This window comes from Passer domesticus, chromosome Z (assembly GCF_036417665.1).
Source record: "Passer domesticus isolate bPasDom1 chromosome Z, bPasDom1.hap1, whole genome shotgun sequence".
NCBI lineage: Eukaryota > Metazoa > Chordata > Aves > Passeriformes > Passeridae > Passer > Passer domesticus.
The window spans coordinates 36,019,751-36,046,495 of NC_087512.1; the positions used below are offsets into that span (position 1 = coordinate 36,019,751).

General features: G+C 36.8%; 1 protein-coding gene across 5 annotated transcripts in view; it reads right to left on the bottom strand.

Annotated features, from left to right (window-relative positions):
• The window catches only part of LOC135291198 (guanine nucleotide-binding protein G(q) subunit alpha-like), a 118,458-nt gene that overhangs the window by 27,644 nt on the left and 64,069 nt on the right, over positions 1-26,745 (bottom strand). For all 5 annotated transcript variants that reach the window (XM_064405218.1, XM_064405219.1, XM_064405222.1 and 2 more), the window contains exon 3: positions 11,303-11,457. In XM_064405218.1, the coding sequence (XP_064261288.1) occupies positions 11,303-11,457 (155 nt within the window). The remainder of the gene's footprint in view (positions 1-11,302; positions 11,458-26,745) is intronic.

The following is a 26,745-nucleotide window of genomic DNA, read 5'->3' on the forward strand; positions in this document are numbered from 1 at the left end:
TGAAATCCATAACCATCACCCGAAGAAAGTGACAGGACAGACTCTGAACTAGATTCTTGTTCCCTCCCACCCACAGAACAATTAGTTTTATTTTGTGATGACATTTTGGAAGGAGATAAAGAAGGATTGCCAGTCATTACATGCTACAGTGGTATTCATAAGAGCAAGATAATTTTAACGGAATAAACTGGCAGGCGGCCCATTTACACAATTGTCTTGTGTTCCTTTGGCAAGCTTTACCTGCAGGCTCCAAGACGAGCCTGGTTTACGGCACATTTGCACAGTGGACATGTTACTATCTGGTAATGCACATCTGGCTGATTTTAGAAAAGTGATAAATCAAAGGGATAGATAATATTAAATTGTTACATCTCATTTGTGTTTCTAGAAACCAATAAATGAGCAGATGAGTTTTTTTGGGGATTTTCTGTCCTAAGTTTCAGAAACACTAATTTACCCTTTAAAAATACTTATCTTTTCCTTTTCATCATCCTTTACGCCCAAGTTCTGCTCACTCAGTCACCAAACACAGGTTACTACCTTTTCACTCATTTCACCTGAAGCCCCCTAGAGAGCCTACACAGTCCACAGAAGAGTCCTTATGCATCCTTACAGTCTTACTTAATTCCCTGGATTGCCTCACTTAACAGAATAAAGAGTGTTGGGCTCTCTAAGAACTGTCCTGAATTATACATTCAAACCCAGAATCAAGGAATTTAGTGTCAAAACCAGTAGGACTATCTCATCTTTTTTACAGTCATAATCAGAATCTACAGCCTAATAAAAGCCATTTAGAATATATCCTGCTTTTTTGGTTGTTGTTGTTGTTTTCTAGTAATATTTAGCCCCTATCCCTTTTTCTTATAACTTAAAACTTAATAATTACTATATTATTGTATCAATTTATTTAAATAAAAGTATCCCAGGTCTTAGTTGTACAACTTGAAGTCTTTTATCATTGCTATTTTAATGCTATGACCATACTGCAAATTGTCCATTAAATTCTTCTTAGAGAGAAAAAAGTGGTTTTAGTTTTGATTTTTTTTTTGTTTTTGTTGTTGTTGTTGTTACTGTTGTTTGTTTGTTCTGGTTTTGTTTGGGTTTTTTTCTGTTTTTTTAGAGTTTCTTTAGATTTTATTTTAACAGACTCTTTTAACTTCTGCTGAAAAATTATTTGTGCTGAAATTCAGATTTAAATCAAGCTTTGCACTTTTGTTCTGAAGCAAAGGAGCCAGTATTTTCTGCTACTGACAGTTCTGCAGACAATTACAATTCCTGTTACCCCATGAAGATATGTAACAACTTTGTGTTCTGCTATCAACTTCAGGGGGATTAAAAATGTTTCTGAAAATCAAACTGTAAGCTTTGCCAGCAGCAACACAAAGTTGCCTTCAAGATATTCTAAAATCAATAAAAATGCTACATGTCGCTTTTAAAATTTACATAGCCTCTAAAACGAAGTAAGAATTTTAAAAAAACCGCTATTTTCTTTAAGAACATCTATCATTGGGACTGACATCAGGATCTTGCCATTTTATGCACTGTTTTATATCATTGTCTGAAGACTTTTGATATGACAGAAATAAAATGTCTCTTTTCAGTCAGGTGCAATCTTTCTAGAATTGAGAGCAATGAGAGCAAATCAACACACATAACCTCAATACATTATCATAACTTGTGTATTAATTGCAAAATACTACATTTCTACATCCACAGTACTTACACAGACAAAACCCAAGGCACTTTCTCTTTATGAAGCACAAGAATGGATTTTTGCATTGGATTGAATGGGGTGGGGTGACAAGCTGATTATTCTGAACAACTGGTTGTTGAGCTGAGTCACTATTTCAAAATGCTAAGAAGAAATATACAAGTGAATGCAGCTGACTACACAAAAAGAGAAGACAACTAGAATACAATTAAAATTTAAAGACACCAGCAGCACACACATTTTTCACATACTACTATTCTAACTGTTCCTGTAACACTGAGATTTTATCTGGCTCACCATGGTTTGTTTACTGTCAAAATAAATACTTTTAAAATCTTTTTTGCACAAAAGAATTGGATATTTATTTTTTTTTTTTTAATGAAATCTGGGGTTTAAAGAAATTCCCTGATCACCAGGGAAGTCCAGCATTGCACACATAAACTTTAAACATTCTACACCTTATCAAACTAATAATTTATTTATTTTTAAATTACTTTAAATAAGGCAGCAACTTTAAATTAAAACATCAAAAGTGCTAGGTAATCCCAATTGTCTACTGCTTTCAACTCTGTTGTCTCCAGACCACCCTAGCTGCTCCTCTGTCTATCTCCAGCTGCCAGTTCTTTAACTTGTGCAATAGCTTGATAACACATCTCCAAATTATTTGGAATAGTGAAGAAACACTACTGAAATTGTTCCGATTATGGTTTATTTGATGAATATGTCCTAGGATGTGGCAAGTCCATAAACTCCAGCAGGAAAGCAGGGTGAAGTTACTTCCTCCACAAGCTTATCTGCAACCACAAGAAGACTTGTGAAGCCACAGCTATGTGAAATGTGTTGAGTTTTTCAATGCACATGGATGAGAAGTAAATGAAAATTTGATGGGCTTTTGTATGTATCTGCTTACTAATACACTGATTCACTGTGGTTCTAAGCACTTAGCTAATGCAGCCCTAAAGTACTCTACTGCCCTCCTGGGCAAACAAATCCTACATACAAACAAAAAAAATTTAAAAACATAAGAGAAATGCACAGTGTCTTTTAAGGTAGATGCTCAATTAGAAATGGATTAACACATACTGCAATCAGTCTTACCAATGCACTTAACTCTCTGACATATACTACAACTACCACTAAAACTGTGGTTTGCTTGCACTCTTGCAAACAAACCACAAGACTTGTCATAGCTACAATCTTACAAAAGGAGATTGCACAAACCAGGTATTTTTTCAGTTTATTGCTTCAAATTTTAAAGTCATAATAACACTGTGTTTATTGGAAATGCTCTGGAAGCCATCCTGAGGTCTAGTTCAACAGTGGGTAACCACCAGCATTACCACAGTAAATTTGGTTGCACAGGTAGTAGCAACTGCGCAAGACATTTAGGTCTCAGCCACATGATACTCAGACTTCGTTTTCACCACCTACTGAGAAATCTTTTGATGAGTCACACTGTGGCTATATGGCCTCTCACCCAAACAGTACCTACTCAGCTAGGCATTATAGAAAGGAGAGAAAATGAGAAAATATATGGTTCTGAGTAAATTTACAATACAGACCAAGTTTCTAAAGTAAATTATATCTGTAATTACTTAAATAAAAATGAATTTTAGTGGCTGCTGCGGTAACTTTCCAGGGGGTTGCTATAGTGACAGGCAGAAGGTGCATTACTGAAGCGATGAGTATGTAATGAGCTGCCTGGACCTCCCTTGATGTCAGGACAAGCTGCCAGCATCTAGCAACATGCTCATGATCTGCATACTCACTAGATGCAGACGAAGACTTTTGTTTCCCAGTCAGCACCAAGAGCTAAGTAATTATTTTTAATGCACTTTACATCACCTATGACAAGGTCCAAGCTTTCAGCACACTTCAGGAAAGCTGCCAAGATATGAAGGTGCTAACAACACTACTGAAAGCAAGCACATGTCAAAGGCACTGTGGGTTCACATTTCCAAATACACAGCAGGAACAGGATTATGGGAGTAGACTGTACTTTCCTATATATATTTCCCATATGGAAATCAAGCAAGGAGATGAGACTCCGAAGCTTAATAAGCAGACCACAGTTGTTTTAACCAGTACAATTTTTTAATAAATTGGGTATGACTCCAATCACCATGAACAGGTAGGTCAATACTGAGCCTTATTTTCCTAGGCTACACCACCTAATGAAGACAGACCATCAAAACTTACTTGAATTTACTTTCAGAAATCAAGACCTTGGAGCACCTTCAACATGGGGCAGACACTTCAAAGTTCTACACCCTCCTCCAGCTATGACCTACTACTTAACAGCATCTTTGAGCTCAGATTTTTCCAAGTAATCAGGTGATAAAGAAACATTTTCTAAGGACTAAATTCATAGGATGAATTTCTGTATTGTTAAACTATGTTGAGTATATAGGCTAACTGATCACGTGCAGGCAGTAAGGCATGGGCAGACAAAGGCAGAAAGGATACAGCCTTCAACACATCTCTTCTGAGGTTAAAAATGAGACTAGCCTGCTCATCAGTACTGTCTAATAACTTTTCCTAAACTCAGCAGGCAAAACTGATGTAGCAAGGTGCTGAATTAATACACACTGGTACACTATCATACCCTGGGCTTAGGAGTCTGAGAGACACTTTGAGCACAGAAGTCCCTGGAGAGCAGAATGCATCTGAAGCACTGCTGAGGAGAAAGGATCTGACTGGCACCATACCAGAAACACTATGTTATAAGTCTTTAAATAAAACCAAACATGTTGAGATAGAAGTAATTATTGACACTGATAGAAAGGTCAGTATACAACCAGTGAAGATGACTTGCTATCACCCAACCAGCCAACACAGCTCTATAGGAAGAATGAGAGTACAGGGAACAGAGAAGGGACAAACCTCAAGAAATTCTACAAATTCTGTTGTTTATCATAAAAGTTTGTTGGTGATTTCAGTATAACCACAGTTAGAAAAGCAAGCATTACCAGTATAACCACAGTTATAAAAGCAAGCCTTCACAGGCAAATGCTTTCTCATTGCATTCAATGACAGATTTTGGTATGATAGTAACCATAAACATTTACATCTTTTCAACCCCAAAGGTCAGAGGTTTAATGCAAAAAAATGCTTTTTTCCATAAGATTAAGATAGTTCATGGGTATGACCCTCTCAAAATGCTCTATTTCATACACAGATAATAGACGTGCAAGACAAAATAGAAACCTAACCAAAGTTTATGACTAAGGATAATTAAGCAAGATATTAAGTAAGCTTTTATATACCTCTGACCTTTGGAGCCTTACTGTTCTGGAGTGGGGTGGAGCTATACTCCATACTGTTGTTGGGGTTTGGTGTGGTTTTGGGGTGGGGTTGGATTTTTTCAGTTTGTTCTGCAAACCTTTGAGCCAGTTGATGAGGCCACTCTCCTAAAAAACCCTAGCACTAATTTGGACCATGTGCTGAAAAACAAAAGCCTTTATTTTTTTTGCATCTTTGAGAAAACATACAACTGGCTTGACTTTCAAGAGCACATATGCAAAATGCTAAAGCTGCTGTAGCAGGATATTTCCTGGCTCATAGAGCTGCCAGAATAATTGACACAAGTGTTCTCTATGCTGAGAGGCAGCAGTCCAGTAAATGGAATTGATTTTCAGTGTACAAAACTAAATGTAAGCCAGTATTGTCTGTGTTCTCAGAACTTCTGTAGAGGTTTGCATTTCTAAGACTCTACCATTGATGAAAAGTTAAAGGAAATTACCAGTTTCCAGAACTATCTCATCTTAATTTGTAGCTTGAAGTGAGGTATGAAGAAGTCTGCACAGTGTTTTTTTTATCCATGTTCCACCTAAGTCCTACCTAGGTGTCTTCCTCAATTTCCTACCTCACTAAAAGCCAACCTTAGCAAAGGCTAAAAAGACATGTCACCAAATAAAAAATCCTCATGCATATTTTTCTTTTTAGGAACTGTGATGTAAAAATTATACAGTCATTAAGAACATGTTTGGTGCTGTATGAAAAAAACATCCCAAAATAAATACATACTGTATACTGCTTTACATAGTCCCACCTTCCTTTCTGAACTTCCCAAGTTGTGTTGCATAACCTGCAGTTTTTGTATGGAAAGCAGTACTTTGGTATGCACATCCCATTTTTCTTCAGACATTGCTTTTATTTTTGGGACTATATCTAAGGCATAAGATGGGATTATTATAGTTCTGCCGCCTATACTTGATCTTTGAATTTAAGACTTTCATTTTTATTTGCTGTTTCTACTTTACTCTAAACCACAACACATAAAGCTGTGTAAACTGTGAATACACAAAAGCAGAAGATCCTACAATTCTACAACACAAAACACAAATTGCCCTCAAGTATCGCTTTAGAACCTTCAGGTACATTTTTTACAAATGAGAGTAAGCAAGAACTAATCAACAGTTTATTAAATAATAATGTACTTATGCATCTTTTAAATTATCACTATATGATTATATGGTTTTGTCACTAAAATTGATTGACTGCTACACAGATATCCCAGACAGTTGTTCAGAACATGCTATCAGTACAGCTTCTTAGCAGGTCCCACTTTTGGACAGTATTACTACTTCTGAAAGACCCATCATTGCTGTGTGAATACCCTGCACCTTTATGAAATAAAAAAAAAGATTGCTAAAGGCAATGCCAAGAAATGGACTAAACTGTGTTAGCAAAAACTTAAGATTTATGTGCTGATCTTGCCCCCTGTGTACCCCCAAGCACATTGTATTTAACAGGCGCTAATTCCACTGAAATTTACCTGTTTCAGAAGAGTAACACAGAAGAAAAATTATATTTTTAGCTGACAGTATAAATGAATTGTTAGCTGAAGTTTTGAAAATACTTCAAACTCAAATGGAATACTATCATAGAAAAATTACTAGATGACCAAAGCCTTACACTTCCTGCAACAAGTTTTACAAAATGTGTACTTTACTGCGCAAACATCACTAGGATTCATATATTTCTTTCCTGTTAAAAATCAGTGATATGTGGTGAATTACCTCAGACTCGCACCCTCGAGCTCTTGTTACACAGTAAAGTATGGGAATCTGCATTTCTATACTAACTGTCCAACTACCTGAGCTCACAGTACATGCAAAGCTGTGCAACTGCAGGAACCAAGGTGTTAAAGGTGACAGCAAATGCAGAAACAAAAGCCTGAAAGACTATACATGTATGAGAATGCAATGGCATGTATGACTAAAGAAGCAGTACATAATAACAAAATGTGCTATAGATATCCACTGGCATAACTAACACACTAATGGGAAAATTGTATTTAATTATCTGAAGTGTTAGAAAACATAGCCATGGAAGGGAAAACAAACAGACATGCTCAGCACTTGTGTAGCAACCAAAGAGTCCTTGGTTGAAGGTACACAGCAGCCAAATACTTCAATTTCATGTGGCCAGAAAAAGATGAAATTAAAAATCTGAGCCAAGCAAGGCTGTGGGACTTTGTAGGTCTGAACACTTCTTACATTTTGTTCACTAATGGTAAGCCCTTAGTGCCATATTGGAGCAATATGGTGATGAATCTTCAAAAATTCCAACTGCAACCCAAATTCTCCAACACAGAAGATACTGACTCTCCTTCCCTTAGGCTTTGAAAAGGTATGATACAATCAAACTGTTGAATGGTAACCTTGTTACATTTGGGTTAAGGTCTAGGCAGCTGGTACAGTATATTCTGAAATATCTCATCTCATCTCACCTCACACAGCTACTACTAAAGGCAATTCTCCCTGTTAGTTTACATGTATCTCACACTGTGGGGCAGCACCTTAAAGGGAAGTAATTTGATGGTGATTAAGTGGCTAAGACATCCAATAATGCACATGGAAAGCAAATAACCTCTATATACATTAGATGCTCTTGACTTTACTACAGAGAAGTCTAAAAGTTGATTTTAAAACAACATGAACATCCAAGCTTTCAAGTATCCAATGGAAAGGAAAGAGAACAGAATGAATTTGTTAAGCCTCCAATAAGTTCAAATCAACTCCCATAATGCAGGGAATTTTCTTTCTTAGACACTACCCCCACCTCTTCCAGTAAATATACATTGGATGTATTTTTACAGAGTACAAGCAGTGGGTTAAAACATTCAAAAATGAAGCTAACAACGACAAAGAATGACAAAACAGGTCAAAAGATGTCAGAAAATGAAAGCAATATGATATACAGGATATACTAGAAACTTTAAATGTAATTCAGAAACAATAAAATAACAGGAAAAAGACTATGTGTAGTAAGAGAATAATTTAGGTTGCAAAAGACCTCAAACATCCAACACTTATCAATCACCACTTATCAATCACCACTTGGACAAAGTTGTTGCACTAAGTACAACATCCAGTTACTTCTTAAACAACTCTAGGATGGTGACTCCACCACTTCCCTAAGCAGTCTGATCGAATGCTTAACAACTCTTTCCATGAAGAAATTATTCTTGATGCTCAGAAAAATTAACCTCAGCTGGTGCACCTTGAGGCTATGTCCTCTTGTCCTATCTCTCTTGTTACCTGGAAAACTGTCTGACCACCAGCTGGCTAGCCCCTCCTTTCAAGGCAGTTGTAGAGGGTGGTAAGTTTACACCTGATCCTCCTTTTTTCCAGGCTAAAGACCCCCAGCTCCCTAAGCTGCTCCTCACAGGACTTGCACTGCAGACCCTTCACCAGTTCTGTTCCCTTTCTCTGGACATGCTTCAGCTCCTCAGTGTCCGTCCTGCAGTAAGGGGGCCAGAACTAGGCACAGGATTTGAGGTGTGGCCTCAGCAGTGCTGACTGCAAGGGGATGAACCCTTCTGCAGTCTTTCTGGTACAAGAAATATCAGATGTGGTCCTGACAACTGCACTATTTATGATCCAAGCCAGGATGCCATTGGCCTTCTCAGCCACAAGCTGGCTTATCTTCGTCTGCTGTCAACCAGCGTCCCGAAGTCATCTTCTGCTGGGCAGCTTTCCAGCTACTGTGCCCCTGCTTGTATCACTGCCATGGCCTGCTGTGACCCAAGGGCAGGACTCATCACTTATCCTTGTTGAAGACTGATAGAAAAGAGCAATACAGGCAGCAGACTGAAAATACTATTACTACTACTACTACAAAAATACAGTGGAAAACTACTGAGAAGATGAGAGGCTTGTGCAAAGGATGAATGAAGAACACATCTGACATTGACACATACGCTTACCAGACATTGGCACATATGCTTACAAGAGAGCTGGTGGACAAAAACCATTCTGGTTCATACATCAGGTCAGAAGACAATGAGCACCAAGTGCTTTTTTCTGTCTTACTGCCTTGTGAATACCAGTAGTAGCTTTAAAGCAATTTGTTTCCTTGCTTTGTGACATTTATGATGCTAATAAATTTGTTTGGGTGTTTTACTGGTAAATACACATACTGTATTTTTGAAACAATGTTTCTTTTGTGTCTGATTTTTTTTAGTGGACCTACATACCTGGAAAAAACTCTACTTGCAAGAATAAGTATACACAGAGGCTTTTCTAAATACTAATATACAGTGATTAACAAGTCTAATTTAAAAGATTTTGCAGAAATCCATAGCGTGAACTATAATAAAGTCACCAAATCTGCAATAACTCACGGGAGACTGGTAAACATGCTGAGCTTGAGAAAGAACCAATCAACTAACACATGTACCTTTTGCAAGACAATGTACTAGGAAGTTTTTTTTAACAGCTTCTTAATGATTATTCCCTACTATTTTTAATGGTACTCAAAAGATCCACTATAGTGCTGATTTAATTAAAAGTAGATCAAACTATGGTATTCAGCGCAATCTGATCTGAAGTAGCATCAGATCATTATTTCCTACTTAGGAGAGTAAATCTGTAGCTATCCTCTAAGGCAGAGCACACAATTTACATACATTTATTTCAATTTTAAAACCAGTATCTCATCTGTTGTGAAACGAAGTTAGGACCTACAAATAGAAGAAATTCAAAATATGAGATGAACTCTGCCTCACCCTCTACTTTGCCATTCATTTCAGGACAGAAACAATGTGAAAATATATTGTTAGTAATGTGTGTCTAAAATTTTCTTATCACTGTTTATGCATCCTCAAATTCTTCTCTTTATGTAGTATTATATTTGTTTCCTTACCACCTGAAACCAAAACAAAGTATTACATGTTTGGGGACAGTCAGAATCTCAACATACAAGAGAGATGCCATTATGCTTTGCACCACTCTACACCAAAATATACATTTAAAAACTATGGTTTGGGAAGGTAACCAGGACAGAGAACTGCACAGGACAACAGAAACCCTATGCATAGGGCAAAGGGAAGTCATGGTGTGGTGATAATATTGCAATGGATCTGAGGAGACTTATGTCATGCATCCATAGTCTTCAGCTGCCTAAATTCTATCAGCAAAATCCTAGCAAGTTTGTCTTGACTAATTCCCTTATAAAGTGCAGGACTAGATAAGGATGCTTAGGCTACTGTGCAGATAAATGTTGTTGCACATCTGTATTTCATGTCTAATGTCCTGCTACAATACACTTAATTGGAAGCTTCATTGTGCACCTTCTTAAGTAAGAGGCTTCCATTCACATACACATGCCCAATGAAAACTGGAATTATGTAACTGAAAAAAATTATTTTCATTGCCAATACAGAAGTCGATATAGAACCCATGGAGGTTTTTGCCATGGCTTTAACAACAAACCAGGCTGTGTCCTGTAGCACAGGTCAACATCAAAAGGCCATCATCTGTTTCTTTGCTAGCAGATGAGAAGTTTCACCTGAGCTGTATGCTACATCACTAAAAAATAACTAAGATTCATGGAACAAACCTTCAGGCAGACATCAGATTCCAATGACAAATTTCACATGTTTTTTTAATCAGATTCCAGTCCCAAGAAAAGGGTAACGTTTCAGATATTTTTTAGTCACATATACATTTTTATTATTGTTGCTCTAGAACAAACAATTTAACCTGAAGTGTTTTCCTGATTTCTTCCTGGCAGCCATGTTCCTTAAAGTTTAGACTTTGTTTCCATAATAGAAAGACAGTTCCATATGAAACAAATCCCTTTGTTTAGTACTCTTTACCTCACCACTAGGACTGCAAATGCCAGAGAGGGAAAACGGAATATCTGGAAAATAGGAGTTCTTAGACATTTCAATTTTTATTAATTGTGTGGAGGTCTACTTTGATTGCACTTCCCAGTATTCATTACTATCAAACTACATTAAATTATTTTTGCCCATCTTACATTTGTGATTATATGTTGGAAGAGAGTAAATTGAATAATTTAACAAAAATCCCCCCCAAATTAATCATGCCTAGTGAGAATGTTAATTTAAGACTTTGAATGATCAGACTGTCATTTTGTAAAATAAGCATAGATATAATCCTAAAATAGATGCATACCACTCCTTAATTCAATTTAGTATGTGTATATTCAGCTATGCTTGTGCTGCATAACACAAGAAACATATACACAGACATATAATACAATAAGCTAAAAAAGTGAAAATCACTTTGTTAGAAACAGAAAATTATATCCAGTTGTTCATTGCTACCATGTACTTACTATTTAGTTGAATCTGATAATTGATATTCCCGTCGTCTATCATAACACTCCTGAATTCCAGGGTCATTCCATAAGCTTCTTATTGCATCTACATATGGGTTCTCAAAACTTGACACCTTCTCTACATCAACTTCTCGAACTAATAGTGCATGAACCTAATTCAAAACAAACAAAACAGTAAAATGTACCTCATTTACTATGTTTGCAGATAGCTCATATACAATGAACAATATTAATAATTCTTCACATTGGTTATATTACCAACATGTATGTTCAATTTGAAAAATATCATGAAGATGGTTGTGAAGATGTGAAAAGGAAGTAACTTGTAAACTAACATCACAGGGAGTGAAGTTGCTCTTGGGAAAATTGCATCATCTTAGACTTCTTTCTTTTGTGATACCAGTAATTGTTACCATAATATTGAAACAAAGAAAAGATAAAAATAACAGACAAAATGGAAGGATTCTGTAAGTACCACCAAATCCAAACTGGTCATGAAGAACTAACTACTGATAGTTTCACTCAGTTGTTTCACAACCAAAATCTAGATGGTGTAGGTGACTGTTCAGTTCAATACACTTTGGACAACAGCAGACAACATTTTCCATGACCTTCTGGGAATATAAGAATTTCCCATTTATTTACCAGAAATCTTGTAAACACTTATTCAGTTCTTTTTGGAAAGCCAGGTCTCATATATTTAGGATCTTCTTCATGGGTTACTACAAGTATTTAAAACAAGATTCCAGAATAAGAAAACTGGAATTTTGGGGAACTGTAGTCACGACATTTCCACTTGAGAAGATACTGAAATAGCAACCATGTCTTCTCCTTCTTTATTCCACTCAGAAAACTATGGGCAGGGTTAAAAACTAATAATGAGCTTCAAGAGTGTTACAGTGTTATGCTGGTTTTCCTGGCAATACTCTTGCTGCAATCCATTACATACTTGCAAAAGTGTGGGGTTTTTTGTATACAGGATTCATCACCTCAGTCTTCTACTTATTATCTTTATTATCTTTATTATCATATCTTATTTTTATAGTAATGGGAAAGTAATGGAAAATAATTTCCATTTTTCCAAAGCAAAAGAATTCCCAAGTTTCTAGGAGATACCTGATCCCACAGAGCCTACTTCAAAAGACCTGAAAAAGTTCTAGTAATTCAAAGGAAAATGTTCATACTTTCTCTGTTCTTTGGTTTGTAGGACTATGTTAATGGTGGCTAGATTTGCATAAGACCAGTGATTTGACATTTCACTACAGTGAAGCACTTGCTTTCTTTGGCTCTTTGTGTGCATTTAAATTAAACTAGGTTCTACCAAAATGCTGCATATATTTTCCTGAACTACCACAGTGGTTATGACAACAATAGCAGTTAGCTGAATAAACTAAGTAAATAAAAATGTTTAATGCCAAAAATGTATTTCACTTTTCCAGCTATAGGAGAAACTAAATCAGTCATCTTTCTTTGGTTTGCCTTTTTTTTTTCGTAAATCAGTGTAAATCTTCAGAATGAAACACTAGCCAAACCTCTGTGGCAAAACTGCATCAATACAGCCTTTCTATGAAGCAAAAATGCCCAGAGATCTATTAGAAGTCAGAAGACTGGGCTGTCATCTCTCCTGGACAATTCATGATACCACTGAAAATGGAAGGGTAAAGCAAACAAGAAGTAGAGCATGTTTTCCATAATGCTTGATTTGTAATAAACATGCCAGAAAAGCCTCTCCATAACCATGGTACGGGAAAAGCCACAGACCCTTCTTCTCTTCTCTTCGCTTTGTTTTTTTTATTTTTATGTTCGTCTCCTTGGAAAAGTAGGTACCACTTAAGGACTGGAGGGGATAACCACCCCAGAAATCTGATGTTGCCACAGGCTACTGCAGTCCTGTGGCTGAACTGAATTATGAACCAGAAACTGTTTCAAGTCTGAAATTTCTCTCATAAAAACTGCAACAGGATTTCAGACCTAGCTGACATTCAGATAAAGAAAACCACTGACTGAACAGGAGAAACTAAGAAACAGTTCATCTGCTTGCTGCCAAATGTCTGCGAAAGGTGGTCTTCTTGTGAAACTCCCCCAAACCTGAATTAATTTTAATGGACTGATGGACAATAAAAGCAAAGTACAGTGAAGAACTACTTAAATGCTTCCTTACACACTATGTTTTTATTGCTAAAAATCATTCACTGCTTAACTTTGTTTGAGATCAGGTCACCACACAAAGCAGGAAAAAGAGAACATTACTGACACAGTTGGAATGGAAAATGTAATAAAATAAATACAATAATATCACTTTTCTTAAGCAATGTCTTTGGCTTCTGGATCATACTATGTGATACAAAAAATATGAGTGAAAGCTAAAGTTTCAGTTTCACACACGAAGCAAGTTTGAATTTTCTACAGCAGTGATTTTTACAAAGTCAGGACCTACCCAAACAGCATATTTAGTAAGTACATTTTCAAGAATTATATGCGCAAACATCTAAAATTATAACATACAAAAATTTGTGGGAGATCTCAGAAAAGATATTTGAAGTAGCTTCTGATCCAAAATGTTTATAATTTAATGGATAACAAAACACTTCCCTGCCCATTTTACCATGCAATTTTCTTGTATTGATATTACTATATTAAAACGTTGATGTGACCTTCAGGTGTTCGTGAATACAAGACTTGCACATGTTCCTGCCTAAAAATCATGCCACAATTTTTATTTAACATCTCTAATTTAGGGTGCTTTACATTTTGGTAAAACATACTAAGACAGAAAATCATAGAATACCCTGAACTGGAAAGGACCCATGAGGATGATGAAGTCCCAACTTCCAGCCTTGGGCAGACTCCCCAAGAGTCACACCATGTGACTGAGAGCATTGTCCAAACACTTGTTGAGCTCTGCCAGGCTGGCACTGTGACCCTGGGGAGCTGTTCCAGTGCCCAACCACCCTCTGGGTGAAGAACCTTTTCTTAATATCCAGTGTAAAACTCCCCTGTTGCAGAGTTTCATGCCACTCCCTCAGGTGCTGTCACTGTCACCACAGAGAAGAGATCAGTGCCTGCCCTTCTTCCCCTCATGAGGAAGTTGTAATTGCAATGAGGGCTTCCCTCAGTCTCCTCTTCCCCAGGCTGAACACACCAAGCAACTGCAGCCTCACACGGGTTCCCTTCAATGGCCCTCCTTTGGACACTCCCTAACGTTTTAATATTCTCGTATTCCAGTACTCAAAACCACATATTAGACTCAAGGTAAGGCCACCACCAGTGGTGCAGAGCAGAGCAAAGCAGGACAACCACCACATTCTAAAATCCCAGATACAGAATGACAATGACCCAGCAACTTTGGATGATCCCAACACTTTCTGGTAGGCTGAACTTAAACACAACCATGGATGTCTACTGTAAGACTGAGAATACTGCAGCTGTCAGACAGTCAGTATGTGTATACAGTAATTTGCATATAAGGCTGCCAGACCCTCACAAAACCTGTTAGAGCAGCATCTTCCTCACCATGTTAGAGCACCATCTTCCACTTGCAACATGAAGATATAAACAACAACAAAGGCACAAAGGGAGAAATAAGGGTGTATAACAGCTTCCTTATTTCCTCATAGTAAAAGGATGAAATCTCAGTTGGGTGAACTGAAATCCATCAGAATTTCAAAGTAACATACGCAGAACCTGTGTAAACTAACCTGTGACATGGATCCATGGTCACTTTAGTAATGCCATTACGGGGCTACTCAAGTGTTTAAAATACTACATAAACATGCAAATGAAAAGAGTATATACAGTTTGCACTCTAAGTATTACACAACTCCTATGATTTCCCATAATTAAATCATATTTTAATGACCCTATGACCAAATTGGTTATTTGCAAAACACCCCCAATAATTAAGGTATGGAATAAGCAGATGTAAACTGTGCAAGTAAACAGTTCCATGAAGGAAGTAAACTCTTCCATGAAGGCAGAAAATTGCATACCATTTCTGTGGAACTACTCAAAAATCTTACATCTCCAAAAATTACTAACATAATTGTAGTATTGTGGGGCATTTTTTCACCTCCATGGAAGTCTTAATTACCAAATTATTTCCAATGTTTTGCCTGTGTCTGCTATATAAGGCAATTTAACAGGGATAACATACCATTTCAGATATGTTAGCACTTCAGAGACTTGAGGCTTGATGTAAAATACAGATATAAAAAACAAAGTGACAGATACGAAAAGCAAGTTTTCAAAAGCAAAATGAAATTGAAACGTATTCTAATATTTGAAATTATTTGACTACATTTAATGAAAAACATTACAGTAATTTCTAGTTATCTTTTATTCCCTGTGCTGCTGCTGGACTATGAAGAAAAAACTGCTGAAACAAAAAAAATCTGTTATTTGAAGAGAGGGGGAACATCTCACTCCATCTCTCTGATACACAAGACTTAAATGCCACAGAGATAATGCAATGATCTCCTCAACTGCAGCGATGACAGAGGTAAAAGAGAAATTTCACATTCAGATTTTAAATATTAATTATCCTTTTATATTTTTCTCTGGCTCTAGTTGTTCCATCTACGGAACAATATAAACTACAATATGACGATTTAATAAACAAAATCATAGGCCCTTTTGTCCTCTCTGTTAAAAGTTTCATCATTCTAACTCTCCAGATCCTCAAGTCTTTTGCCTACTTTCTTTCTTAGAAGGTGAGATTATTAAGCACTACAACTTTTAAATGCTACAACTTGCTTCTTAATGACTGCATAGGGTGTTACACACTTCAAATACTGGCATGGCTATAAAGCTAGGCTGGAAGATGACATCACTGTGCAAAACTGAACAGCAGGTTGCAAAAACCTATGACAAAATAAATCGCAACTAATATTTACTTTTGTGTGTGTGGTATATGTTACATTTGCAATGGACTATAAATTAGCACTTTCATACCTCCTGCAGGTACTAAATGTAGCACCTTACATGAAATTTTCACACACTGGTCCTAAAGTTTTGCAGCTAGTGAATACTTTCCTGATGTGTGCTGTAAAGATGTGTCAATTTTGCTGCTGAGGATCCTAGAAACAGAAACAGCTTTATTCTATGGAAAACACTTATGCTTTGCAGAGCTGGGGAAATTCTACGGCTGACTTTCTGAAATATCTCTATGGATCAACCAACTGCCACATCCTTTCCACTGCTTTAGTAATTCACCCCCAAAGACCTGGTTTTGTGTTGTTAGGAGACTAGGTACTCTGCCCTGAAATTAGTCAGGTCTGCCTAAACATCCTACTTGTTTACATTCACTTCCAAAGTACTTAAAAAAACCCAAACAAACCCCACACATGCAATTTTATTCCAATTGTAAACAATAGCTTCAATTACAGGATTCATTTATATATATATAACTGCTTGATTAGCGGTGTATGACATAATTCACAAATTCAGCTTATTCTCCAGGCTTTGCCAAATTCCTTTTTAAACAAAACAAAGCAATGAGTAAAATACAGTCCATGTAAGTAAAGAGAGATCAAAAAGAACTAGCAAAAAGTTGTTTTTACTAAGTTACTACTGGGTTTAAATACTAAACAGTCTCATTAAGTCATGTTTTGACTTGTTTTCTAAATATGACTTTTACTGACAAATTTTCAAAGGTTTTCAGCAGCTGATAAAATTTTGGGATTAACACTTTGGTTCAGATAAATCCTTAATATTCCCAAGGATACAATGAAACATACCTACTAATGTTCTGACATTTTTAAAAATTAATTTTGGCATTTGAATTCTAACACTGATAATCTGAACATAAAACTAAACCAAATGTTTTTCTTTTAGACATTGTAATTTATTGCTAGTGACCCATCTCATCAAGTCCTCACAATTAATAACTGACAAGGACAAACAGGTAAAATCATCTTCTAGCAATGAAACCTATTTACAAATTTAAATCAAATCTTCAATGACAGAAACTAACAAAAACCATTTCAAATTTGAACCAGTATAGGCAAGAACTGGCAACAAGCTCTCCTCTCAACAATTTTTGTAGCTAAAAGGAATTCTCTAAATTACTGCTTCATCTATAAAAAGATAGTATTATCACCAAGTAATCCTCGAATATTTACAGAAACACACTCAAGCATGGAGCTCTAAGCAATCTGGTCTAGTGGAAGATGTCCTTGTCCACAGCAGGGGTGTTGAAACTGGGTCATTTTTAAGATTCCTTCCAGGCCATTCTATGTATCTACAATAATATCTTCCGACAGATATCAATGTTCTAAGTATTTTTTCCTGGTTTTTTTTTTTCTTTTATTGTGTATGTTGTCTTCTTTTTTCTCCTGAGGACAACTTTTAAGCTGTGACCATCCAACCATTATTGTACTATAATCCTACAAATAACTACTGTACACACATATACCAGAATACTTCTCCTACTTCATAAACATCTCAGTTTTTTAGACCTTTACAATATGCTTCACTGTTTTTGAAGAACAGTACTCCATAAGTCTTGCAAATGGTACATTTTTCTGCCAAATTTTTGTATAGTGGTTCAGTTGAATTTATGGAAGAAAATGTAGTGGAAACATGGACATGCTGAAACTTTTATTCCATTTGCAAGAAAAACTGGCTGTACTTCACAAGCCTCCAAGAATCTGCTATCTCAGTCAATCACTGCAGTACACTACTAAGTGCATGAAAAAAAATTAAAATAGAAGGATAATGTTCCAGTACTAATATTCTCACTTAACAGGCATACCATTGAACAGATCTCCCATAAGCCTCACTCCTGTGCCTTGGTCCCGCACTAGACTTTTTTTAAGAGCAGTAACAGCCTTGCTTGGTCTCATGGATTCAAACACCTAGAACTGGGAAGACGATGCACCTCTTCACAGAGGTCATGGCCAGTCGATTCAGACAGTTTAGCATCAACTTGCTTACACAAAGAAACTGCAGGAGCTGCACTGCATTTCAGATCTGGAGAAGAACCTATGGTGAACCTAGGGCACAGGGAAACAAACAGCAGACTCCTTTTAAGGGAATGTCCTGGTTTTGGCTGGGATAAAGCTAGTTTTCTTCTTAGCAGCTCATACAGTTTTGGATTTAGTATGGCAATAACGTTGATGTCACACTGATGTTTTAGTTGCTGTTAACTATATTTACTCCAAGTCAAATTTCCTGATGCTCTGTCAGTCAGCAGGTGCACAAGAACCTGAAAGGCAGCACTACCAGGTGATCTGAGCTATCAAGAGGATATTCCATACCACAGAATGTCATGGCCAGTATATGAACCAGGGGAAGTCAGCTGAGAGGCAGCGATCACTGCTGGGGAATGGGCTAGCCATGGTTCAGCAGGCGCTGAGCAGTTGTACTTGTTTCTCTTGTTCTCAGCTGTCTTGTTTCTCTTAGGTTTTGTTTGTCTCTTGCTCTCCTTTTCATTCCTATTATTATGATGTTTTATTTTGATTCAATTATTAAACTGCTCTCAGCTCAGCCCTTGAGGTTTACTATTTTTTTTCTCTGACTCTTCTCCCCACCATGGATGCAGCGATCAAGTGTCTGTGTGGTATGCAGTGCTAGGCTGGGATTAAACCAGGACAAGGAAACAAGTAATCGTATCTGTGTTGTAATTCAGGAGAGAAAGTACTATGTGGAAAAATAATCCTCTACACAACTCATACTAATAAGAATTGTCAGATTATTTTTAAAATAAAAAAAGCACATAAAAGAAAAGTATTTTGCCTCCATATTTTTAAGCCACACTTCTTTATCTTCAAAGAAGCAGAGTGCCCTCTGCTGACTAATATATAACAGCAGAGGCAGTTATTTCAAACTGGTATTTCTAGAAATAGCTGAGAACTTGGGACGGTCCCTTTCAAAATAATGAATGATTCCAGCAGGAATTTTCCTCTCAAAAAATTGCAATTAACTTAAATGGTCACATTTGTGTGCTGTCCAACCAAGAAGATTGTCCTTCTAAACAATTACCTCACTTCTTGGAAGTAAACTCTAAAGTGAGCTTCAGACTTACCCTAGGCATGCAAAGATACGACACCCTATCACCTATTTATTTTGAGTGTGCTCATTAGTCCCTTGATGTTTAGAACAATGAGTTGGCAAGACTGAAGTAAGGGGGCAAAATGTAATCTCAGATGAAAACCTGTTGTTTAGAACAGGGTCATACAAGAATCAATTTAGCCCCAAGATGTTAAAGATAGCAAGCCAACATTATTTTCTCTAGAGATATCACAGACATATTATACCATGGTGATGAGTAACTATTTGAAAAATGCCTTGAGGGAAAATTAAAATAAAGTTTTCTGCCATGTGTGACCTAAAAAAGTGATACTCTCCTTATAAATTAGGTACTATCTTCTCCATTCCTAGAAATGCACTGTATTTGTGCTGGCTGGTATCAGATGCCAAGAAGAGCTTATTTAAAGGAGGGTGGCAAAACAATGCTGACTCCTCTTTCAAGGCTTCAAGCAAAACACCGGTCCTGAAACATGCTGCCAACTTATATCATTAGGAAGGAGGAAGAAAAAACCAATAAAACACATCTTTACAATACTGAAAATATTGAAACAAGTTTTTTATTTTTAAGAGCTTGAAAAGCTACTCACTTTGCTGCCTGGTGTGTGTAAAACTGATTCATATGTATTTTTCAATTATTGACTTAGCTTATTAACTATCAGTATTTACAGTGAGGGGTTACAATAGCCTTTTAAACAACCATATGGGTAGGCTTATTTATCCACCAAAGCACAATTGGATGAGACTCCAATTAGTAAGAAATAAGGCTTGTTTTTTTATAAATGTACCATCAGTCATCACATGAGAGGAAATAGATTTTTGAAGGGTTATGTTTGTGTCCTTATAGTACATTTTTAATAGCACACAGGGCTTATTTGAAAGCCTGTGCTTTCAATAAGAATGACATCTATGTGAAGGTAAACAAAGTTGAGGGCTTTTTTGAATTAATTTTGATTAAATTTTATCTGGAAGAAGTGGGAGGTGAATAACACAGGTGTAGAAGTCACAAACACAGACTACTGAGAAAAACTGTCTCCTCATTACTAGTATAGCAAGGCTTCTGAATTCAGTCACCTAAGCCTGTTCTTCAATATACCCTGGAGATTCTCCAAGCAACGAGACGAAGATCTAAAAGTGAACATGAATGATGAAGTAAACAGTCAGATCCAGACAATCACATCGCGTCTCCTGGAGTCAACAGGTTCTACTTAGCCAGAAATATCTAAATTTACCCTATTAATTCTGTCCTTTTTTGTTGTTTGTTAGTTTCAGAAATGTCCAAGGAGATTTCCCAGAAAATCTCCAAAACAAATTTATCAAGTTAATTTAGGTAAGCTGTTGATGTAGAAAAGGCATGCTGTTTGAGTTATATCCTGCTAACCAGAAAGAACGTTTATTAATAGGCCTTATCTACCCTGTTCACAAGTATTATCAGAGACAGGCAGCTACTTAGGAAATCAGCATGCAACTACAACACACAAAGAAAGAAACATTTTTAATTGAAATTGCAGTATTAATGCAAATGCTGGTAGTAAGACTGAACTGGATGGTTAACAAAAATAACCTGTAATCAGTCTTCAGAACAAAATAATTAATTCACCCTAAGAAAAAAAAGACAGGATTTTGTTAAAAAAGCTAGCAAAGCATTCTTGCTTTATCACATGATGCTATCATCAAAATTGGTTTTGTTCAGTGGGCTTTAAACTCTCTATCAATATGAAAATAACCCTAATTCCTTTCAGACAGGGTAAGTAAGTATTTTGTTTCAGACTTCTGCCATAAAATGAATCACAAATTGGATTAAACATTAATAACATTTAGCTTCACTAGATAATTATAGCACATTGATTTAATGCAATCCCCCACCTGCAGAACACATCTCCAACTAGGAACACTTTTGCATTTTTGCAGGTAGGTCAGGACATTATTAATCAAATAAAAGAGAGCATTGCTGGAGGGGAGGAATCAGAAGAAGCTCTGTGCTGGTTTTGCAGCCACCCGACACGTTCTTTAGAAGAGTTGATCACTAAATCTGCAAAGCACCACAGCCCCACAATCACTCAAATTTGTACTGATGGTGACTGATTTGACAGCCCATGCCAAAGCACCTGGCCGTTTGTGCATCTAGGTATGTGACCACTGATGTCCTTCAATAATCTCTGCAATGTTACATACAAAGCAGCAGGAGACTTGCACAGGACAAAACACTCTTCCATAACTGTCATCACAAATCCCAACATGGAAATGCTATCAGAGGAGGGTAAAAGTTTAAAAGGTTAGATAGCTGGAGAATACATGATAAGGACACAGCTCTGCCACTTTCTTTGTACATTGGTGAGCTTTCCTTCACACTATAGTTTTCATGCTATTAATAACATATATTCAAATGAGTGATTTAAATTACAGATTTAGTTAAAAAGGCCAAAACTGAACAGAGAGATGTCTTAATGATGCATGTTAACCTGGTAACTATGGAATGTAATATGGATTGCCCCTTGTAATAAAGTCTGAATTTTATTATTTAAATGCATTTATATATTGGTTCAGACATCATCATAACAACTTTAGAGCACCTCCTATTATATAAAAGTACTCTCTGTTGCAATCTGTCATACCATCAAAACTGGGTTTTAACCAAAATCGACTGGCTGTGGATTACAGTGGATTTACAGTAGCTGGATAATTCACTACACTGGCATCACATTGGTGGCGTTATGTTTAATTGTTTAAGAATCAATTGATGGAAAGCTAGAAAATTCACACTACAGTTCTAAGAAAATACTAGACTTTCTCTCCTCTGTGTCATGGGAAAAAGGAACCACAGAACTTATGTTTTCCAGAAGATTTCAGTGCTGTTTCCCCTGCATCTTCTTCATTTCAGTGACCTCCTCTGATAGCACATTAGTTATTGCAGCTGTTAAACTGCTCCACATTGAATTGTTTAAAATTTTAGAATATGGCTTTAAAAACTGTCTTAGGTTGCAATGCAAGATGTACCCAGAAGTATGTTTTCTATTACAATCTGTTAAAACCAGGTGGGGCAGTGTTCTTTATCTCTTCCAGGACCCATCCTCCCTCCAGGGGGATATCTTCTGTTAATTGGCCATTGAATCTCACTACATGACTGATAAAATTACATCATTCCATTGTGAGATGCTTCACCCAGGGGGAGGAGCCAAGCATTCCTACCTGGATAAAAATCTGATATTTGGAACACCACAGTCAGCCTTTTCCCACTGGATTCCCAGAGGAAGACTTGACCCATCTACACCACCACTGGACTTTCAGAGGAAGATGAGACCCTTCTACAGGATCACTGCTTCAACAGAATCAGATTTGTCACTTCAAAAGAACTGCAGCCACCATTTAATCAGACTTCTATCAACAGCCTGACTAAGAGGGTGTCAGGTTGTATTTTGACTCTGTTAGTGTTTCTGTATTATTGAACTTATTTTCCTATTAAATCGTATATCTGACTTTGGATCCCCCATTGGTTTGCTTTCAAATCAGCACAAAGCCCAACAAAAACCACACAAAAAACCCTTAGAAAACAGGATATCAAATTCTGTTTTAAGATTTTTTTCCATGCAGTAATCAGTCCTCTACTTTGATGAAAACAGTCTTATTATTTTTCAAAATTTAGCTTTTCACAGTACAGAAAAGACTTCCTTATTTAGAAGACCTATGATAGAGGAAGTTGCCAGTATATACAGAGATCCCAGTAATTCACTACCAAGAGAAGTATTTGTTCAAATGTAAATTTGGATCAGCAATCACATTTACCTTTTCCTAAAACACTAATTACAGAACAGTAAAATCATTCCATTCTATAAAGGAAAAAAATTAGCATTTTGAGGTCAGCAATTCTTTTGCACTTGTTAGGCCATACTCTTTTCAGTTTAAGTGGCAGAAATCTGGAAGCATCCGCAGTGTTTCCTCCCTGGGGTCAGCCCATGACTCAAGTTTAATGGAGGGAAAAAAAATCACATAAAGAAAAAAACAGTTTGGACAAGAACAAGCAGCTCTACCTTTGCACACTTCTGTGGCTGCTGGTCTGCAGAAGCCACCTCAGCCTCCTGCACCACAATATTACAAGTACTGCATAGTGCTGAGAGGTCCCAAATAACGCCTCAGTTCTGACAAGCCACTTGGAAAACACCTTAGCGAAGAGAAAAGTTAAGTAGGTTTGTTAAAATGCAGACTGTTGACAAGCAAACGCATGTCTAATTAGAATTCAGCTCTAACCCAATGAAGATCAAGGATTTGACAAGGAGTATCATCAAATTGTGTTTATATACATTTGCAGTTGGTGTCTCAGTCCTTCCAGAGATGTACCACTGGTTGTGTTTCTCCCACAATTTATTGTCTAACAGGAATCCACAAATTCTGTTAAATGTCCTTGCAACTCCCTTTCTGTAACTGTAAGCAAAGCCTTTAATCAAGGAAAAATAAATAAAGTGCTCAGTCATTATCAGCCTTCAAATATACACACCCTTCTTCACCTTTACAACTTACAGAATCAGTGGCAACATATTTGGTCTGACACTAATACTTCCACGTCAAGAGAAAAAGGAGAACAGGGAGGCAAAAGAAAGGGAATTAGCATCAAGATCTAATTCTCCAACTTTTCAGCTGTTTTGCAGCTTCATCTTCTGTCCACTGAAATCTAAAGGCAAATAACTTTTACTGAATAAGGACTGCAGAAATCACTACTCCTACAAGAACCTAATAAATTAGGCAAACTCCATCAGGGTCTTACAGAGATCTGTAAGTTTTGTTGTATTTATCCCACTCCTTAATTTGTCTTGGATCAGACCATATTGGAAATACATCAACCATTTATATTTGATGAATGACAGTAAGCAGTTTCAAAGGCTGTGCTGCCTAATGACAGGTTTTGTTAGTTCAAATTGCCTGGCAATCCTTCTGTGAGCATTATTGTCAATTCCATGGCCTTTATTTACAGCAAGTCTTCTGTTCATACAAAGTACAGCTCCTAAGTGCATTTTCCTGTTGCATGTGCCACAAAAAAAAGCCCAAAAGAACAAAATCAGTCAACTGACTGAACAAAAAAAGCCAACCCAAAATAATGGCAACAAGGATGAAGAGACAGGAAAGGAAATGACATTTTTAAGGACAGTATCCTGTGGGCAGTGTCAACTCCTACACTCAGAAGATCATACAATTGTAATTATAAAAGGAAGACTGTGTACCCTGAAGTCAGGGAAATAGTAAAAATACCCCTAGAATATTTAAACTGATGCTGCTATACTGGTCTCCCCCACTTTCATACAGAGATTTAGTGGGTGAAATAAGTAATTTCTTATTTAATAAGAATACCAGAGAAACACAGCTCTAACCATACGGCTATAGATTTTTTTACTATTGGTAAAAAAATTTACTATTTTACTTTTTAAAATAGTACTATTTTAATATCACTTTTTAAAATAGTACTATTTACTATTTTACTTCATGGTAAAGGCACCACCATATTGCCTTGTTTCATGTTCGATCACCTAAAGGATCTTATTACACATAAGGACAGCCCAGTATTAAATGTTCAAGTGATATACCAGCATTACCCAAAGTGACAGAAAAACAACTGTTGAACCTCAGACACACACCCTCAAAAAAACCTGAAGACAGATGATGTAAGTAGCTCTTTTCACCAAGAGTCCTTGTCCATATTAATGCTGGTCTTTCCTCCCAAAATGAATAAATTAACAAAGATGTTGGAACAAGCAACAGCCAGAACAAGAACTCAGAGGAACAGAATTACTCATCCAAGTAGCCTGCCATGAGTTTGTGGTCCATAGGCAAACGGCATCAAACAAAGCAGGAGCAGCTGTTCCTCCTAAACTGTGTAACAATGGAGATGCCTAACATTTTCTAGAGAGTTGAAGAAGCTGGGCATGCCCAGTGATTCTACACTTTCATAAATAAATTGTGAATTGCAATTGCAGACTACCAGGGACTGAATTTGACTGTGTACTATATTTGGTAATCCCTAAAGTATGTTGTCTGAGTCAGGATGCAAAAGAAAAGCTGAAACTGAAGAATCTGGTGATGATAATAACCGCAACTAAACCAGGATGGAAGCTGATAGAAGAAAAGATAATTTATGATCCCTTTTTTCATTCCTACTTCCATTGCCTTTAGGTCACATTTCAAAGAAGGCTGACACCAATCCTAAATCCCAGAAAAGGTCACCATTACAATTCCCATCTCAACACCTAAACTTTGACAACAATACTGTGTATCTTAAATCTTTACTTTTCGTACTAAGCAAACACGTGTACTTAAGCCTAAAAAAACTTATGAAGCTGCTTGCCAGAGAGGTGATAAATAGTCCATTCAGCTGATCCTCAAGACATAAGCATCATCACTTTGGTTACAGTCATATGCAAACAGCACACACATTAATATGACTGTGAGAAACCAGAAAGTCACTATGATCTAAAAGAAACTGCAGAAACCTTTTACACAAAAGTACTACAGGAATGTATTTTACAAAAAGGTAATTCACATCTACAATCTTAACAAGTCACTGTGTTAGGTATATAACAGGAAACAAAACTTTCTGTTCAAGCTACAATTTTGTGGTCTGTTCACCAAATTTAAAACAAACTAATTCTTCTATATTTGTACGAACCTTAATTTTTAATTTTCAGAAGTCCCACACTATTGTAATCACTTACTCTGGACAACAATTACCTGAATGAGCCTATCTGAATCCTAGGGGTTTTTTGGTACAATCTGTATCATCAGCACAGCCAATTCTGCAACAGTAACTCCAGAAGAGAAAAAAAGGCTTTGGGAATTGCTGAACATAAAGGAACAGAACAGACCTAAGGAGAAGCAGAAGAGCAATACTTAATAGTATGAATAAATGCCAGACACAGCATATGTGCTTCACTACTTTTAAATGGTGTGGCTGGAAATAGTTCAAAATTCTTAGTGCAAATGAAAACATGGAGCTACGTTAGAAAACAGTGAATAGAGGAAATAGTGTGAAAGAGGACCTGAGACTGCCATTTCTCAACACTGCACTGGAGTTTCTCCAAAAGGCAAAGAGAAAGCAGCTCCAGTGTCTTGAATGAGGACCTTACAGTGAGCTGTATCTATTGACTTACCTGAAAAATATTTATAAACTAAAGAGGGTGATTAGGAAAAAAACAAAGATAAAAAGGAGCCAAGAAAAACTCTTTGATATAAAAATTGCTTTCCTTGGCATCATGTGAGATGGGTGAAAGGGCCTTCATCTTCTAACTAAAATCTATGATTTCACTCTTCTGATCAATACAGACAAAAACAATTGTCTTTAACCTGAAATCACTCATTCAGAGCAGACTACCTTGCCTGTATCATCCTGAAGATTAATGTGTCAGCTACCACTACCATTACTTAATTGGCAC